This window comes from Alligator mississippiensis, chromosome 1, assembly GCF_030867095.1.
Source record: "Alligator mississippiensis isolate rAllMis1 chromosome 1, rAllMis1, whole genome shotgun sequence".
NCBI lineage: Eukaryota > Metazoa > Chordata > Crocodylia > Alligatoridae > Alligator > Alligator mississippiensis.
This window is the reverse complement of record NC_081824.1, coordinates 319,875,146-319,893,188: the sequence shown is the minus strand read 5'-3', so window position 1 is coordinate 319,893,188 and position 18,043 is coordinate 319,875,146. Positions and strand designations below refer to the sequence as shown.

General features: G+C 43.8%; 1 protein-coding gene across 1 annotated transcript in view; it reads right to left on the bottom strand.

Moving 5' to 3' along the window:
- The window catches only part of ADGRG2 (adhesion G protein-coupled receptor G2), a 105,147-nt gene that overhangs the window by 60,984 nt on the left and 26,120 nt on the right, over positions 1-18,043 (bottom strand). The window contains exons 4-5 of the mRNA XM_019495079.2: positions 3,821-3,874; positions 187-219 (exon numbers count right to left, since the gene is read on the bottom strand). Of these exons, the coding sequence (XP_019350624.1) occupies positions 187-219; positions 3,821-3,874 (87 nt within the window). The remainder of the gene's footprint in view (positions 1-186; positions 220-3,820; positions 3,875-18,043) is intronic.

The following is an 18,043-nucleotide window of genomic DNA, read 5'->3' as shown; positions in this document are numbered from 1 at the left end:
CCAGCCAAAAAATGTTGCCTACCCCTGAAATATATGTTTATAGGGGTTGAAAAGGGAAACGTTAGATAAATTCAGCCTTTAATACTTTAAGCCCACAGAACACAGTGGAAGTCTGCTAATACCAAGTATGGGTTTTACGTTTTACGTTAATTACGTTAGTTTGCATAGATATAAAATAATTCTCACCTTCTGTGCTTGTATTTTGTAATGAAGCTGCATCTGAGAAAGAAACATATATAACAATAATGGAACAAATTAAAATTACAAAATAAAAAGTTAAAGTATTATGTAAATAAAATTAAACAGAGGAAATGTTAATAAAATCCTGCTTGCAGCATTATTGGTATAGGTGACAAAAGTAATAGGAGATTCTGCTGCAACAAATATATAAACAAACAGACACATAATATGAGTGCTTTAACTTTTTATGAGGTTTTGAGACTGGATTTTCAAGCACTCCACACTCACAAATGGGGACAGAACTACAAAAACTCATAAAAAGCCATTAACAAATGAAAAAGATGCAAATATATGCTTTGGGGTTATATGAGAAATGATGAAAAATTACATCAATACAAGCAAGAACACAGAAATTCAGAGAAAAGCTTTATAATTTTTTTTTTTTTTAATCAGGGATTTATGTAGCAACTTATTCAAAACATTCTTGCCCATCACAAAGTGTATGGTGTTCAGAGGGCAGTGCAAAACCATAAAACTGGAGGGGCTGCCAAAGGTCAGCTAGTTGTTCCACCTGATCAGAAGCAAGTTCAAGCATACCTAGACCATCACATGCAGATGTTTTTCTAACCCAGGGACACTCAACCTCTGGCCCGTGGGCAAAGTGCAACTCACGGAGCCATGGTATCTGGCCTACAGGGCTCCTAATGTGTCAGTAAATTTGGGAATGAGGGAGTGGTGGCAATTAATGCCTCCATTCTTCCCAACTACCAAATTCCCAACCCCAACTCTAAGCCCCTCATAGCTGGGTTAGGGCTGGGCCATAACCCTGCTCCCCCCATCAGTGATATTGGGGCCGGGTCACATGCTCTCCTCCTCCCACTGCTGTGTCAGGGATGGACCATGCCCCTTCCTCTCCTGCTGTGGCTGGATTGGGACTGGGCCAAACCTCTTCCTCTTCCCCTTCCCCCTTCCCCCACCTCCTCTGTGGCTGGATCAGAGCTTGTCCATACCCCTTCCCCTACATGGGATTGGATCAAGCCCCTACCACTGCTCCTCTGTAGGGTCATGTTGGAGCTGAGTCAAGCCCCCTTTCCCTCCATGAGGCTGGGCTGCCCCCCACCCCAGACCTCACAGCTCCTTCCACATGACCACATGGGGTTCACCTGTGACCCCCCGCCCCAGCACCAGATTAGGACCACCAGCCAGATCCAGTCCATGGACAGACCAGGCACTACCCATCACAGGTCACAGGTCAAAAGGTTGAGCACCACTGTTCTAAACTGCTCTTAAAAACCTCCAGTGACACAAATTCCATGGGCTTCTTAGGTAACCTGCTTAATGATCTTTTTCTATGAGGAAAAGCTGTCCATCATCTAACCTAAAACTTGCCTGCTGTAAAATTCTTACTCTGATTTCAGTGGATGTGGTTAATTATCTTTAGGACAACCTTTTACATGTTTGAAGACTTCCATTTCATCCTTCAGTCTTATGCTTTTCTAGACTAAACAAATTCTGTTCTTTGAGGTCTTGTTTTTAAACACTTTATCACCTTTGCTGCTTTCCTTTAGATTTCCTGCCATATGTTTATATCTTTCTCAAAGTATGGGATCAAAAATTGGACACAGTTCTTCAGCAGTGCCTTACCAATGCTTCTGTGTCTTACATATGACTCACCACAATTAATACAACACAAAATGTCATTTGCCTTTTCTGCCATAGCATCACGTTATACACTCAATCAGCTTAGGGTCCCTACTCTCCAAATCCTCTCTCTACTATTGCTGCCTAGCTATCAATTTTGTATTTGTTTATATGATTTTTTTTCTAAAGCTTTTATTTGAACTTTTATTTACTTAGTTATATTTTATTGAATGAAGATTACTTAATCAGTCTATTAAGATAATTCTGAATTCTGTTCCAATCCTTGAAGACATTTGTAATGACTCATATACAAATCCAATGTGCATATTTTCTCTTTAATTATCCAAGTTGTTAATGAAAATACCCTATGGTATCAGATCAAGGACAAGCCCCCATATGACTCCATTCTATATATCCTCCGTGTGATAGTGAACAAGGTGAGTTTAGTATTTCAATCAGTTGCACATCCCCTCTATCATATTTTCACTTACATCATATTTCCCTATTTTGCATGCAAGTATGTCATATGGGACTATGCTAAAAGCCTTACTAAAGATGTATCACTTCTACTGCTTCCCCTTTATCCTCTAGGTCCGTTGCTCTATCAAAGTTGGAAATTAGATTAGTGTAACTTGTAACATGGATATTTCAACCAATACTTTCTTGTAACCTTAGTAATTTTCTAAGGGCTTATACATTCATTACGTTGTACCAGTATCTTCCCAGGAATCAAGGCCAACTTTCTGACAAATGAACCCTGTACCCTCCCAGAGTGCTGCACTGATCTCTTTCCCCGGCCCCATCTGCTGCTCTGGTTTCTGCTTCTTCCTCAAATCTCCCATGTGTCACACACACAGGTTGCCCATGCCACTTGTAGCACAAATGCTGAAGATTGGCCACCCTGATCTAACTGCTCTATAATTCTTTAGTCCCTTCTTTTCCTTCTTTAAAAAGATAAGATATGACTGCCATTCTTCTATCTTTTATGTCTTCAACTATATTCCATGAGTTCTCTAAAATGAGCACTTATGGTCTGAAGATTGCTTCAATCACTTCCTTTAGTAGCCTAAGTGGATTTTTTCAGTTTAGAAAACACAATGCATTAGGTAATAATTTAACAACATTTTAAGAAATCCTACACAAATGTATGTTAACATGTTAAAAAGTGCAGATTATTCTAAAGTGTTTGCTAACATAGTATTTGTTACCAAGAAATTTGATAATTGGACTAAAACTATACTTAGTTAAAACAAACAAGGAAAGACTGCTGTCCAAGACACAAACAGCCTATTTCATATTATAAACAAGGGCAAAAGAATTAGTATTTTAAATATTCCACTATTTTGAAAATAAATATATTTGGACTACCCTCATACAATCTCTTATTTAATACTTCTTTACTTTTTGCCCATGAGATTTTAAGAGCCAGATACAGGTAATAATGATTCTATAATCAATAATAATGATTCTGTAATCAATCTTCAGTTTATTTTTATCATCAACCCAATAATTAGGAGCAACTGAAATGCAACCTAGTCTATTTGGTGGCAAAAAAGGGGCACCTGTTTAGTAACACACACACACACACACACATACATACAAACATGCATTTGTCTATATATTATACGTTATATGTGTGTATGTGTGCATGTATGAGTGATATTCTTCTATGGTTCCTTTAACATACAACTGAAGAAGCAATTCCTTTGTGTTTGAAATGCAGCACACCTTTTTCAATGAGATGGGAAAGTCTTCCACTTTTTTTTTCCAATTCCCTACAATGCTTGAGTGACCTCATTAGGGATAGCAGAATTTGCTTCATCTGATTAGAAGATGATACAAAGGATTTTAATCTTATGGAGGTGAAAAAAACACAACCCTAGACTAATTAGACCATTTACACAGCAGTTTCAAGATTTACATGAAATACCAAAGAGTAGACAATTATCTAATAAGATAGAAAAATAAATCAGTGGTTTACAGGAAGTAATTTTCTTACCAGTTATGGTTACAGGCCGTGATAGAATTGATAACCGGGAATGTACAGTGTTTGCTACAGGGGAAAAAACACATACAGAACATTAGATAAACTTGTTTGTTAATGTTGTCACTCTATTACCCATTTCATTCAACAATAACTGGAATAATTCACCAGCAGAGGGCAATACCTGCCTGTTAAAAGAACCCATGCAGAACACCTGTGATGCAAATCTCTGTTGGAATACCTACCCAGCATTTAGACCCCTAACAGACATTACACTTAAGATGTGATTAAGCTGTTAATTACATCTTAAATGGTAAAATGGCCATATATTCAGGCTATTAATTGCATGACAAAATGGGAAACCAGCCACAAAATTATTCTACAAAACAGGGGTAATATTTTTGTGGCTAGTTTCCATCATGCTTTAAATTAAACATGTGCCTGATGCTAGCTGCATGGTGGCATTTGGATGACAGCTCCCCTGTGTTGGGAGGCTGACAGTCATGTGGTGCAGCCCTTCACGGGCTGTTTTCAAGATCACGGGGAGTGACCTGGTAGGTTGACTGCTTTGCCCTGCAGCTCCCAGAGACTTCCAGACCAATGCACTTGACACTTCACAGCCATAGGGACCCTGGGGTCAGGGTCCCATGCACCGTGACCTTTAAAAACAGTGCATGCAGCCCAGTTTACATGTGGTTTTCTGACATCCCTGGAACTTTGGGACCCTGGGATCAGGGAACCTCTCCTGGATCCTGGGACCTAAAAAAAGAAACTACTGCATACAAGGTTTTCTGACATCCTGCTGAACAGTGTGGACTGGGACTTGCAATCAGACCCAGGACCCCACTAGAGTCTCAAAGCAGCTTCAGTACAGTCCTGGGGCTGTGACTGACCATGACCTAACTGTTGGTCCAGGCCCCAGGACCACAACAATTCATGCTGGGTTGTGGGCATCTGGATTTCAACTTGCTGATGCAGGGTGAGCCTGGATTCATAAACCAGGCAGGTAGTAATAGTATGATCAAGAATAATGGTATGACTGGGATTTGATCCTTAATCCCAAGACCACATGTCCATCAAAGAATGTGATAGGATTACAAGGATTAGATTCCATTGTATCATTAAATGAACATCTGTCAGGGGCCTTAAGAATATAAATGGAATTCAATCTGAGATTTGCATATGCTCCAAAAGAATTTATTTTACATGAAAATTAGATAGATTAGCATTCTGAAATGTAAATGTAAAGTAACCTCAACCTAAGTAACCTCAATTCATTGGATTTGATATGTTCTTAAATAGTAAGTGTGAAAAATGCCTAGAAGGAAAATACCTTCAGAGAATGAAGCCCTCACTGTACATTTTACCTAGTTTCCCCAGAAACCATTTGCTAATTTTATTTGAATTTATGTCCTATTTATACATACAAGGATTTTCTTTGAAACAAACAAAAACCCAACAACGCTATGGCCACCACACATATACACACACAAAATATACTAAGCACTATATCCTGCTCACTTTATATATACAACCATAGAGTAGTCTCATTTAACTTCAGTGGAGCCACTGATTAAAGTGAAATTTTAACAGGAATCACTTACTTCAAAGAGTATTTGCAACTAATCTGGCACCAGGGAGAAAGTACAAATGAATTATTTTAAAGTTTAACATGGCACAAATTTAACTGGAAACTGGAGGGGTGAAAACTGCCTTAGATGTCCAATTTGTACAAGTCAACAATTAATAGGAAGATCTGCTATTTATTTACACTAAAAGATTAATCAACAATAATAGTTCAATGTGCAAAAACACAGATATTCATTCAAAATTGTGTAGATGGTAGGTCGAGTTAAAATACCGGCTCACATAAAAAGTTCTAGAGTTGTTATACAGAAATGCCTGGGTTTTGATTTGTTTCATGTTGTTAATAGTGACTGCTTAGGCATTATGCCATCTATAAAACTCTTGTTAAAACCACATTAGGTTTTATGGAGGTTTCTTCAGGTAAAACAGTATTAAGAAATATACAGAAATAACTTAGTGGAACAGGAATGGTGGGGTTCTTGCCAAGACTGCATATTGAACTGTATAAATTCATGTACAGTAGATTGAACAGGTGGAACAAGAATTATTGGAACCAATCCAGCATGAAGTTAAGTGGGGTGGAAGTGAATGTGAAAGAGAATTATGCTCCAGTGCATGTGCAAGCTGGGTTATCTAATACAGGAAGTGGATTCCACCTTCTGCACAGGTTTGCTCAGCACAGACCCTCACATACTAAATGCTGAGCACCCCTTGCAGAGATCCTTAATTTCTACTAATGGGCACCGGAGTACTTAAGTTTCTTAAAGTATCCCACACCTTGATGTGCTTGACATCTTGCAGGAACATGCCCCATGAACTTCACTCCTCTTTTTGTTCCCTACAAGAGTTTTGCTACCATGAAAACAAGTAGGCAAAAAAGAGTATGCAGGATACGCAGGCAAATGTCCTTTTTATTTAGAAACAAAACTCACACATGCTACTTCATCATATTTTCTAGGTATGAGCACAAAACCAGGTTGTACTACACAGGGAAATAGGTGATCATGTCTGAGCATCCCAGTATGACTTGGGAATGAAATAGGCACTGGGCTCTGAGAAGATAGAGATATTTACAAAAGCAAAACTTTAGTCTCAGAGTCAAACTTTCAGATAATCATTTAGGTGCCTATGGACTTTGGCTGACAATGGGCCTAGGCCAGGGGTCTCAAACTCATCCAGCCCCATGGACCAGATGGGTGATGTGGTGCCGGTCCACAGAGTAGATTGGGCCCATGGACCCCCTCTCCTCCCCTCTCCTCCATCATACTGGATCTGGCATCTGTTCCTGGTCAGACTGTACCACACACGGCACCTACTCTGAGAATGACACCATACATGGTGCCTGTTCCAGCTGGTCCAGGACCCATACTGCACTGCGGCACTCCAACTGGGTGAAGCAGATGCTACAGGCCTCTGGCCAGCCTGGGATTGATGCTACACGTCCCCAACCAGACTGCACTATACATAGCACCTATTCCAGTCAATCCCAGATCTGTGTCACACGCATCAGCCTGTGCAGCACAGTCCGGAAGTGGCTGGAGTGGGCACTACGGACAATGAGCATCCTGGGCTGTTGCCACAGAGCTGGTCTGGTATGCACTGCGCTCCATGTGAGCCTGCTTAAACCTAGAGGCAGCATCAGGGGCTGGATAACAGGTCTCTGCAGACCAGATCTGGTCTTTGGGACATATGTTTCACGCCCCTAAGCTAAGCCTCTAAGTTCAACCTAAGGCTCACTTCAGTTGGTAAGTATTTTTTGGATCTGCCCCTTGGTACCTAGAAAGATTAAGAATATTGGCATCTCATTGTACTTCCTATTCATTGCAACTGGAGAAACTGAAACCATTTTCAGAACTCCAGAAGTCAAAATTTTTCATAACTCCACAACAAAGAGAAACCATATAAACCTCTACTGAATGAAACAGTCCACAATAGGGTGCAAACCAGAGCACCATGTCCCCTGTTTATGTGAGGGCAGCATTTAGACAGGAGTCTTCCAAGAGACACCTTAAGAACTAAGTGGGGCAGGGGTCAGCAACCTATGACCCATGGGCCAGATCCAACCAATTAAGCAATTGCATCTGGCCCATGGCACAGTAGCATAAGACAGGTGGGCAATGGGGGTACCAGTGCCATCCCTAGAGGGGATGTCCCAGGTCCCCTCTGCTTATGCACCTTCCTTCACTGCTCTGCTCCACTTTTTATATACTGTCACCTACTGCCACCTTGCTCTACCTCTCTCTCCAGCACACCCCTTTACTGCAGCTGCCACATCTCTTGCTGCTGAATTCATCATTTGCAGTAGTTGTTGGAAATGGGAATCCATAATTAGGGGCAGCAGCAGGGGCAGCTATAGTAAGGGGAGCACAAAAGTGAGAGAACATCTCTTGGCACAGAGCAGAGAGGGTTGGGACAGCAAAAGGCAACTTGCATTGGCAGCTGAGGCAGTGGGTTGGAAGTGCTATCCCACCTTCCAACCCAGCTTATTTCAGCAGTAAGGGTTGCTGGCTGCTGAAACAGGGAACACATTCTTCTTTGACTCAGAATTTGGCTAAAGTCACAGAGTGACACCAGTGGTGCTTGAGACCCTACATTTTTGAGGAGGATAAAAAGTGACAGAAAGCTGTTCTGATTCACTAATATATTTGAGGAAAACAAATCTAGATGAGATTCGCAGAGTGTGATTAAAACTTTTTGTGCTGAAATTTTCCTACTGAAAATACTATTTAATCAAAAGTGATTTTTCAGGGGCAGGGGAATATTAATTTTGACCAAAAAACTTTGCTTTTCCATTAATAAATGTAAAAATGAAAGTTTTCATTTCAAATAGACATAAAATAGTTTTGGCTTTAAGTGATATAAATGAAATGCCATTTCATTTTGAAATGTCCATTCCAGATGGCATTTTTTATTTTAGTCCAAATCGTCTCCTAAAATTATTGCAAGGAAATAGTTATCAGGACATATTGCATTAGTCACCACCCAACACACTGCAGCAGTCATGTTCCATTTCTGTATAGTGTTATGGCACTGACATGGTAGTGGATACCCCTATCATGATTGAACTGCAAAGCCCTATTCATGAACATTTTTTATAAGCTCTAACAGAGAAAGGCTGCATATCCAGTCATAGACCAGTATAAAAAATAAAAATGGATTAAGAGTTATTAAATGCCTAGATTCCAGTTTCATCTATTTTTTTTACAGCAAAAGACAAGGTACTATAACAATGAACCAACTCCCCCATTTAAAAAAATAAAAAAGAAGAAGAATCCTATCATGCAAGGCTATTGATATGGTAAAATGTAAAAGCACAACACTTAAATTCTTATGCAAACATCAATTTCTATGCACTTTTCATAGAAGTTATATGTCTCAGGCACATATACTAGGTTTACAGCAATTTCAGTTTTACATCTTAGTGCTTTCAGAAAGTTCCAAGGTCCATGCTGACTCATGCTAGAAATAGATGTTGCCAAGCAAAACAGATCAACTGTTGTGTTCTCCCAGAGTTTGAGTGTTCTCTCCTTGGCATGCCCCAAGGATTCCCACACAGGATTGGGCCCTTCAAGCCCTGAAAGTGCCTGCCTGGCTTCCCCTGCTTATTAGAGATGTGCCCCTGGGATCTCTGCAGTACATCTCCGTAAGCAGGAAACAATAGTTTCCCCCTTAGAGAGATGTGCCTCTGGGATATCTTCTAAGCAAGGAAATCTGAGCTGACCTCCCAAGGCTGGAGGAACCCAATCCTGTGCAGGAATTCCCAGGGTGCACAGGATTCAGCCCCTCAAACACCTGCCGGGGTGGCTGGAGAGTGTGGGCAGTTCAAGGCTGACCACGCTCTCCCACCACAAAGCAAATAGACATCTGCCTCAGTAAAACAGAACAAATTAATATCATCTTCGTCAAAATTTGTCTCTGCATGAATTTGTGGCATGAGAAGAGGCATGGACATCTGTTTGCTTGGCCTTTGTGCTGCTGTCAAATGTCATGGGGGTATAAATGCAACAAAAAGTGACATCTGTTTCTACGCATAGAGGTGGCATTACAGGTAAATGGTGGGTTGTCTCTGTTTGGCTCAATATATCACAGAAAAGACAGAGGGGTAACAAGGCAGCTCCATGCCCTGGGTAGCAACGACACACAGGGCGTCGCTGGTGGTGTTGCCAGGTGCAGCAGTAGCTATTTTTGTATTCCTTCCTCCCCAGTGACACCTAGCTGTCCTGGGGCTGCTGTCCTGGGTTGCTCCACCCAATTATGCAACTGAGAAAAACAGGTTCTTCTAGCACATACTTCTCTTAATTTGTGATCTGTTAGCTGCATAAACTGGCTAAACAATTCCAACAACTTTCATAGAAAAATTCTTTTTCTCTCCAACTTCATATTACATGAGAGGCAAAAGTTTCTTAGGGTGATCTCTTTTATTGGACTAATTTTGTCATTGAAATAAAATTAGACATGCTTTTGACTGCATGACATTATTCATCAGGTCGCATAGCCTTTTCAGATTTGGCTGCGAGTTCAAGGAATTATTTAAACAAGCCTTATGTGAATTTTCCTCTGATATAGGTTAGGGGATGAAGTGAATTAGATAAATTCATCTTTTCTGGCAGACTGATTTTAACAAAGCAACTCTGATGTCACAAAAGAGGGAGGCAAAGAGCAAGATGAAATTTAAGCCTGCCTACTGGATAAGCGGGTAAAAGTTACGTGAATCAGCAAACAGGAATGATGTGTTTCCTCATGTTTAGTTATTCTGTCAAAATAATGAACAACAACAAAACTAAGCTCTGCTAAACTAAGAACAAAGGCTTTTTATACGATTTTGAATTTCTAAATTCTAGGACAAACAGTGTTCAGAATGACTTTTCTTATCTCCAAGCTGAAAAGGGTGGGTTTGTCAATGTAATGAACCTCAAAGCACTTCTTTTCACCCTGTTTTGAAATACATTTGGAAAACACAGGACTTGCAATGAACTCATAATATAGCAGCTAAATTTCTATCCCCTGCTCCCAGAGTTAAGTCTCAGACTCTTACCCACAACCCTCAAGCTTTTGATAATGTTTCTAAGGATAAGCAGGCAGGGAGATATTCAAAGAGGACACAGAGGCTCAAACAACAGTTCTGATTAGGAGCAGTCAGTCAGAACTGAAGTGTTATTTCCCTGACCGATCAAGGGCAAAAGAGATAGTCACATGCCTTTGACCCACTCCGAGTTCTCCCATCAGCCCAATCAGCTGGAAGTTGCTTTGATTTCACTAGCCGAGAGACCTCCTCCCACCATAGCTCTAGTTCAGGGGTAAGTAACGTTTTTTAGCCGGAATGCCGAAAAAAACCACTATGACTACCTTGGAAGGTGCCAGAATGCCAGAAAAATAAATAAAACTTCTGATACTACCTTTGATCTTGTGTATTTGTTTTGTGCGGGTCCCCCCCACAGCAGCCCCCTAGCCCTGCTTGTGCCCCTTGCCCCCTCACCCAAAGCCCCTGCCCCCCAGCCCTGCTCATGCCCTTTGCCGCCCACCCAAAGTCCCTGCTCCCCAGCCCAGCTGGAGGGGGCCCCCAGCTGACAGGGCCATGGGGCCAGGGACCCAGGTCCGCAGCTCCCTACCCCCAACAGAAGACAGTGGCTGCTGCAGCAGGAGCAGGAGCCAGCTCCCCAACTGCTGCTGCCTGCTGTGGGCTTGGGCAGGGGGTGAGGCCAGCTCCTGGCAGCAGCATGAACTCCCGGGGGGGCGGGGGGGGGCCTTCCCCCCCCCAATGTGTGTGAGGGGCAGAGGCAGGGCAGGTGTGCACTGCGGTCTCGTGCTCCCCACTGTACTGCCCTCCCCCACCACCTTTGCAGAGCAGCGTCAGGAACCCGACGTGGCAGCACGCAGTGGAGAGGTGCACGGAAGCTGCCCGCCACTCCAAGCTCCCCACTGCTCTGGCCACACTTCTCCTGCAGGCAGGGGCAGCAGTGAGGGGCACAACCCTGCGCTGCTGCCTGTGCTGCCCCCGTGCACACAGGGGAAGTATGACCAGGACAGTGCAGTGCAGGCAGCTTTCCTGTGCGGTCCCTCTTTGCGCTGCCACTCCGGGTCGTACATACTGCACTCCCAGGCCTGCTGCCCTCCCCCAGGCCCTCTTGGGCACAGCATGTGCAACCCAGAGTGGCAGTGTACAGAGGGGATACACAGGGAAGCTGCCTGCCTACCTGGGCAGGCTGCAGCTGGGAGACTTCAAACAGCTGCTGCCTCCCCGCCCCAGCCCTGGGCTCTGGGAAGGCAGCAGGTGCCAGGACTGCATCTGTCAGGCCCAGGGCCAGGGCAGGAAGACTGGCAGTGGCATGCTGAGAAAAATGGCCTCATGTGACATGCTCAGCAAGAGTGCTGGGGTTTGCTGACCCCTGCTCTAGTTTATATTGTGAATTTGGCTGCAGTAATCCTTGGGGGGAGCGGGGGAGGGGAAGAGGTGTTGAAAAGGATGAGCAAAACAATGAGGAAACTAGGGTATAGTCTGTGGGAAGTGACATGAATTATGTTTGTGTAAAAGAAAACAAATTTTAAACTCGTGCCAGCAACTTTCATATCACTGTAAAGTAACCTAGTAGCATCTTAAAATGACACTGGTTCGGTGAGGGAGGTAGTTTGAGCGACTGTAAAACCAGGCTTAACTTTTTCTGCCCAGTCTGACTGTGGATTATCTTATTTAATTTAGTCATTTCAATTTGTAAAACATCCTATGGTCTTTGTGTCCTTGCATAACTTTAATGCACCATATAAATGATAATTCCAATATTTACAACTACAGAAATGATATCACTATGACTGTAACCTAAATGCGTAAACAGAAAATTTCTTCTAATTGTTAAACCATTACAAATGACTTGCAAATATCCGTTTAACAAGAAACAGAATTATTTTGGTATGTGCGTAATGTTCCACACAGGAAAATTAAAATGGGCTTTCAACATGTATCTATTTTTAAATGTGCATATTTTTTATCTGGTCTCTGTATTCATTGAAGCCACATGTAGTTTTATATTATCAACTGTTGCATTGCCCTGTGAGCAAATTAATAATTGTAGTATCACTCACATAAGCCCTATTAGGGTTTATAACTATAGAGGAGCCTTGTCACCACACAGAAGTAAATCTGAAGGTGTGTCTACAAGTTCATTAATGCGCCATAGCTACGGTACATTAAGTTTAGTACTTGGATAAGCAAGCACTAAATCAATGCACAGTAACTTGCACTACTGTGCAGTAGCACCAGCACACGGGTTTTTTTGGCTGCTAATACAGTTTTGCCCAGCACGCTATTGCACAAGTGTTATTAGGCTACAGTACAGTTAGTGTCTCACGTAGATGCACTGTAAAATAAATTATTTGTTGAATTCTTTTTTAAGCTTCACTATTTGGGACATTCAGGCTAGGTACAGACATTACACTTTTACTGGTATAAGTGATTGGAAACTGGTCTACACCCATAGCCAAAGATAATTTTGGCGCACACAGACTGGTTTAGAAATGGGGAACCCAGTCTAAGATTTGCCCCTCCCCGCCAAATGGCGAATGTCTGTTCTGTTCATCACTAGATACCCCTTCAGCCCCATGTTTTTTTTTAAAGCTACCCAAAGGAAATCCATAAAGCAAGTTGTTATCAATTTGTGGTACTCTGTTTCCATATGGAAAATATCATGATAGTTTGAAATACAGCAGCTTAAGAAATGTAGGTTGAAGGCTACTCTCCTGGAATTTGGTTTTTCCCTGCCTTGCTCCTTGTATGTTTATTTATACCAGTGAAAAATGCAAAAGCTACTATTTTGATTGTCTGCACCAAACTGGGAAGGGATCCAGTAATCAATTTGATTAGAGGCAAGAGTCACAGCTCTAATTCAGACAGAAGTTTCCTGTTTCTGAGCAATACTAAGCCAAATGGTGTGATTAGCCCCAGTGTCCTGGTTACAATCCAAGAGATGGTCAGAAATTCCTTGAGACTCCAATCCTATTTACAGGCATGTAAAACACATGCTTTACTCAAAACAAGTGATTGGTCCTATCAATATCTCTGAAAAACTTGCCTGCTTTAAGCTAAGTAGATGTGTAAGTATAAGTGTTTGTGGCTACTAAAATACCTGGTAGGTGCCTGAAAGGAAAACTAAACAAAATTCTTGTGAAATCCAGGAATTCTAGCAACTACAAAGATAATAAATAAAGAGCATTAAAACCAGAAGAAAGGTAAAAAGAAGAAAGAAAGGTGTGAGTTAACTAATAATATATTATTGCTAAACATGAACTTATTAAAGGAATGAGTTACTGTCCACTACATTGCAATTATATGATCATAGAATCATAGAAAATTAGGGTTGGAAGGGACCTCAGGAGGTCATCTAGTCAAACCCCTGCTCAAAGCAGGACCATCCTCAACTAGATCAAACCCAACCAAGGCTTTGTCCTAGTCGGATATTAAAAACCTCCAAGGATGGCCACTCGCTAGTCCCACCCCTTGCCACCAACACCACCGGCTGCACCTGTGAGCGGTTGCCTATTGCTGCTGCTGCTGCCAGTGGCATCTGTGGGTGGTCACTGATCGCTGGTCGGTGCTCGCCATCCCCCACTGACACCAGTGCGGCCACCTACAGGAGATCCCCACTTGCTGCCGCCACACCCCCACTGCCAACACCACCGCCGCTGCCTGCAGGCAGTTGCCATGCCCTCCCCGCCTCTGGGGGCATGCATAGTTCATGCACTCTGCATTTCTGTGAGAGGCATGGCTCTTTCCCAAGTTCTATAAAGTATCTTTATACTTGCTTTCAGATGCAAAAAGAGGTCCTTGTGGTGACTCATTGCCAAAGATATTTCAGTCTTAACAAAATGTATTATTGCACTAGGATGCTTACTAGTCAGTTAGGCTAAGTACAGACATTCAAAAAGCCTGAATCTGAATTGATTCAAGATTTGCAGGTTCATCTAACCTGCATATATTGAACTAATTTGCAAGTGAATAAACATTCACTTTTGACTCAGGAAATGCAGGCACATGCCTGCAGTGGCTCAGGCTAGAAGCCAGGGGCCACTAAAGTGAGCCCTCAGCTGCAGGGAAGCTGTGCGGGGGGGGGGGGGGGGAAGCCTGGTCAGGCTCTGGCAGGCATGAGTATGACTGGGGAGGGTTTTAAATCCCCAGCCTGGCCTGCAGGGACCCAAGCCAGGGTGTGCCTGGATGGGGAAGGGGGAAAGCAGCCTCTGCCAGGCATTTCCACTACCCGCCCCACTGCTCAAGCAGCAGGGGGTGTGGCTAGCCCCAGCGGCAGTATGAACCTAACGGAGATGGAAGGGGGTTTAATTCCCTCCTCCACCCTCTGTTCCAGTGGCATGGACCCAAGTGTGTGGCTGCATGGCTAGGGCAGAGCAACCCCCGGCAGGCATTTACCGCCCCCCAACCTCCACTCTCCCCTGGAGCAACGGAGGGTGTGGCCAGCCCCAGCAGTAGCCTCAAGGGAACAGGGGACAGACAGGGTTTAATTCCCCCCCCTCCCTGCCCTGTCCCACTGGCATGGACCCAAGCCAGGGTCTGCCTGGCTCAGGCAGAGTAGCCCGTGTCAGGGTACTCCTCCTCCTCATGGCTGCAGTGGCAGGGGCAGGGGCATGGTCAGTCACCAGCCTAGCATGGCCCCCTGAGGCAAAGGGAGCAGGGAGAGGGGAATAAATCCCCTCCCTGCCCCCTTCATCTCAGGGGGCCATGTATGCTGGTGTATGGCCATGCCCCCAACCCTGCTGCTGCAGCAGTGAAGGGGTGGGGGACCCTGACACGGTCTGCTCAGTCCTGACCAGGAAGACCCCAGCTCAGGATTGTGCCAGTGGGACAGGGAATGAGATAGGGGAATTAAACCCCCTCTCCGTCTCTGTTCACTTCACGCTGCCGCCACACCCCTGCCGCTTGAGCGCCAAGCAGGGAGAAATGCCTGCCAGGGGCTGCTGTGCTTCTGCCTGGCAGACTCCACCTAAGGTCCGTGCTGGTGGGACACGGGAAGGAGGGGGGAATAAACCTCTTCCCTGCCCCTTGACATTAGAGGGGGGCAGTGTCTGGCCATGCCCCTGCACCTGCTCTGGCTAGCAAGCAGAGGGATGGGGCAAGCCCTGCTCTAATGCAGTAGACAGCACAGCCTAGTCCAGGGCTGCAGAGCATGCTGGGAAGCTGGGGGACTCTGATTTACTTAAACCAGGAAGGGGTCTGGGACAGAAGATCCATAAACTGGTTTGACTTCAATCAGTTAAGTCTGATATTACATTCAACCTGTTTTATTTCAAACTGATTTTGAGCACTTTGAAACTGGTTTAGGTGCACTGAACTTCTGTTACAGGTTTAAACCACTTAAACTGGTTTATGTGTAACTTCTGTCCCTAGCCTTACTGTTTTTGTGTTAGGAGGGTCTTTTGGAGAGAAGTTACTTTTGGCTGAGCTGGTAACATCTATTATTAAGGATGGCTGACACTTCCCATTATGAGTCCCACAACTCACTTGCTTACAACTCTACATATACCTGGTTGGACAGGCTTTTTCTATACCAGGTATCTGCATGAGGCTGAACAATTTGGAAAATTTCTGTCTGAATAGCACAACTGGTTCTGAGAATCGGGTTAGGGAAAAGTATACTGTTAAAAAATTCTGGTGAACTTGTCTTTTAAATGCTGTGGTATCTCTCCAAGCTTTGGAGCAGGGACTTGATGTCTGGATGGGATGGCTTGTGTATAAAGAAAGTGCTTCTGCCATCCCTATGAAAAAAACACTCAGATCTTGCCAAATATAATCTTTTTAAACATCAGAGGTCATACATGCTCAGTAAAAGATTATTTGAGGTTAACAGCAAGGATTCTAAAGATTCTGTCTGCTATGAACACGTGCTCCAGTCTGGGACTGAGCATGAGTTTCCCTGAAATCACCATGGGCTGTATGGAGTAGAGGTGCAGGATCTAGTGCTGGAAATGAAAGCAAGGAGCCTGTTTCTCCAGTGCTCCTACTGCCCTCTAATACTTACTGTTGAGTCCAGGCCATGTGAAGGTGGAAGCTGCTTGAGTCAAATACACAGCAACAACAGAAAACTCAAGGGAAGGGGAGCAGATTGGGGTAAGAAGCACAGAGCCAGGGATGGCAGACTGGAGACTGAGAGAGGGGGCATCTGGGACTGAGAGCTGTGACAACCCACCCCTGCAATCAGTTAATCAGGCACTTGAGCTAAGGGACCCTCTAATGTGCCAGTTGAGTTGTTTGCACAACCCTAATTCAGCCCACAGTCGGTCTGTTTGATGGCAGTCTTTCATTACATAATTATATCCTATTTTTTCAACAGAAACCAAGGCTCATTCAGTGCTCAGAATGGACAGAGCTCATTTAGTGCACAGCCATTCAATATATTATTTTTTGCCATGCATATCTTCATTTACCATCTGTTCAGACCCTATTCTGAAGATAATGCCTGAATTCCATGCACTCTTGATATCCATATTACTTGACTGTTTCAAACACTAGAGCAGGGGTATCAAATATACGGCCTATGGACCTGATCCAGCCCACAGAGCTGCTCCATCTGGTCCAACAAGTTACTGGAGCTTGGGGGCATGGCCAGCTGTGAGCATGGCCTGGTGCAGAATCTGAGGCCTTAAGGGTCCGATGAACATGGCCTCTGGCAGCAGAAGGGAGAGAGAAGGCTGATGACACAGCTCCCAGTTGCCCTGAGGACACTTGGCCCACTGTCACTTGCATGTCCCTGCCACAGCAAGCGGCTGCTTGGCCCGTGGTCACTCACAGTACTGCTGCCACCATGGCCACTGCCAGCACTGCCCTGGCCACTGCTGTACCACTGCGGTGGCCACTGCCACCACCCAGCCCAGGGCCCAAGGTGAATTTGACACCCCTGTAGTGAATTATATGTTTTCACAATACCCTTGCCAGACAAAGAAGCATTATCATCTATACTTTACAGAGGTTGAACCAGGTATGCAAAGATTAAGTTCAAACTTTTCCACTGTTTTCTCACAACTAGAAAAACCTAGGACCTATTTTTTACAATAAATAATATTTTTAAATATGGTTTAAAGGTGCCCAAGTACCCAGAACCACAGAAGAACCCTGTGGCAGAGGAAGAGAGTTCAAATGTTTTCAAAGGTTTTCCCTGCATCATACTACTATACTAGAGTGAACAATTTTAGATCTGGAGTGCTCCAGGAATAAAATGAGCCATATCAAATTATCTTCACACTTCTTCAAGAAGATTTACTGCCTCTAGTATTCTTACACCAGTGTAGAGAATATTATACCAGGTATAAAACTATTACAATTTAGGCATTGGTTTTAAATGTTATGGAAAGAGTACTAATCTCTAGTACATTCTTTTCCTGTGGGACTGGTATTTTAAAGAAGCTGGCAGTATGATTTTTCTCAACCCTACAGGTTGTGCTGCATAATCTCATCCTGCTCCCCAGGGGTGGGAGCGAGAAAGGAGGCCAGAGAAGGGAGAGAGACCCCAGCTGCTGCTGCTGCAACTGGAGCAATAGGGGAAGCAGTGGCTAGGCAGGAGCCCATGGGACCATGAATTGACCCTTTGTGGGCCACAAGTTTGACAGCCCTGGCCTACATGACCTAGTCATGGTTTCTGATGTTCTTACCCATTT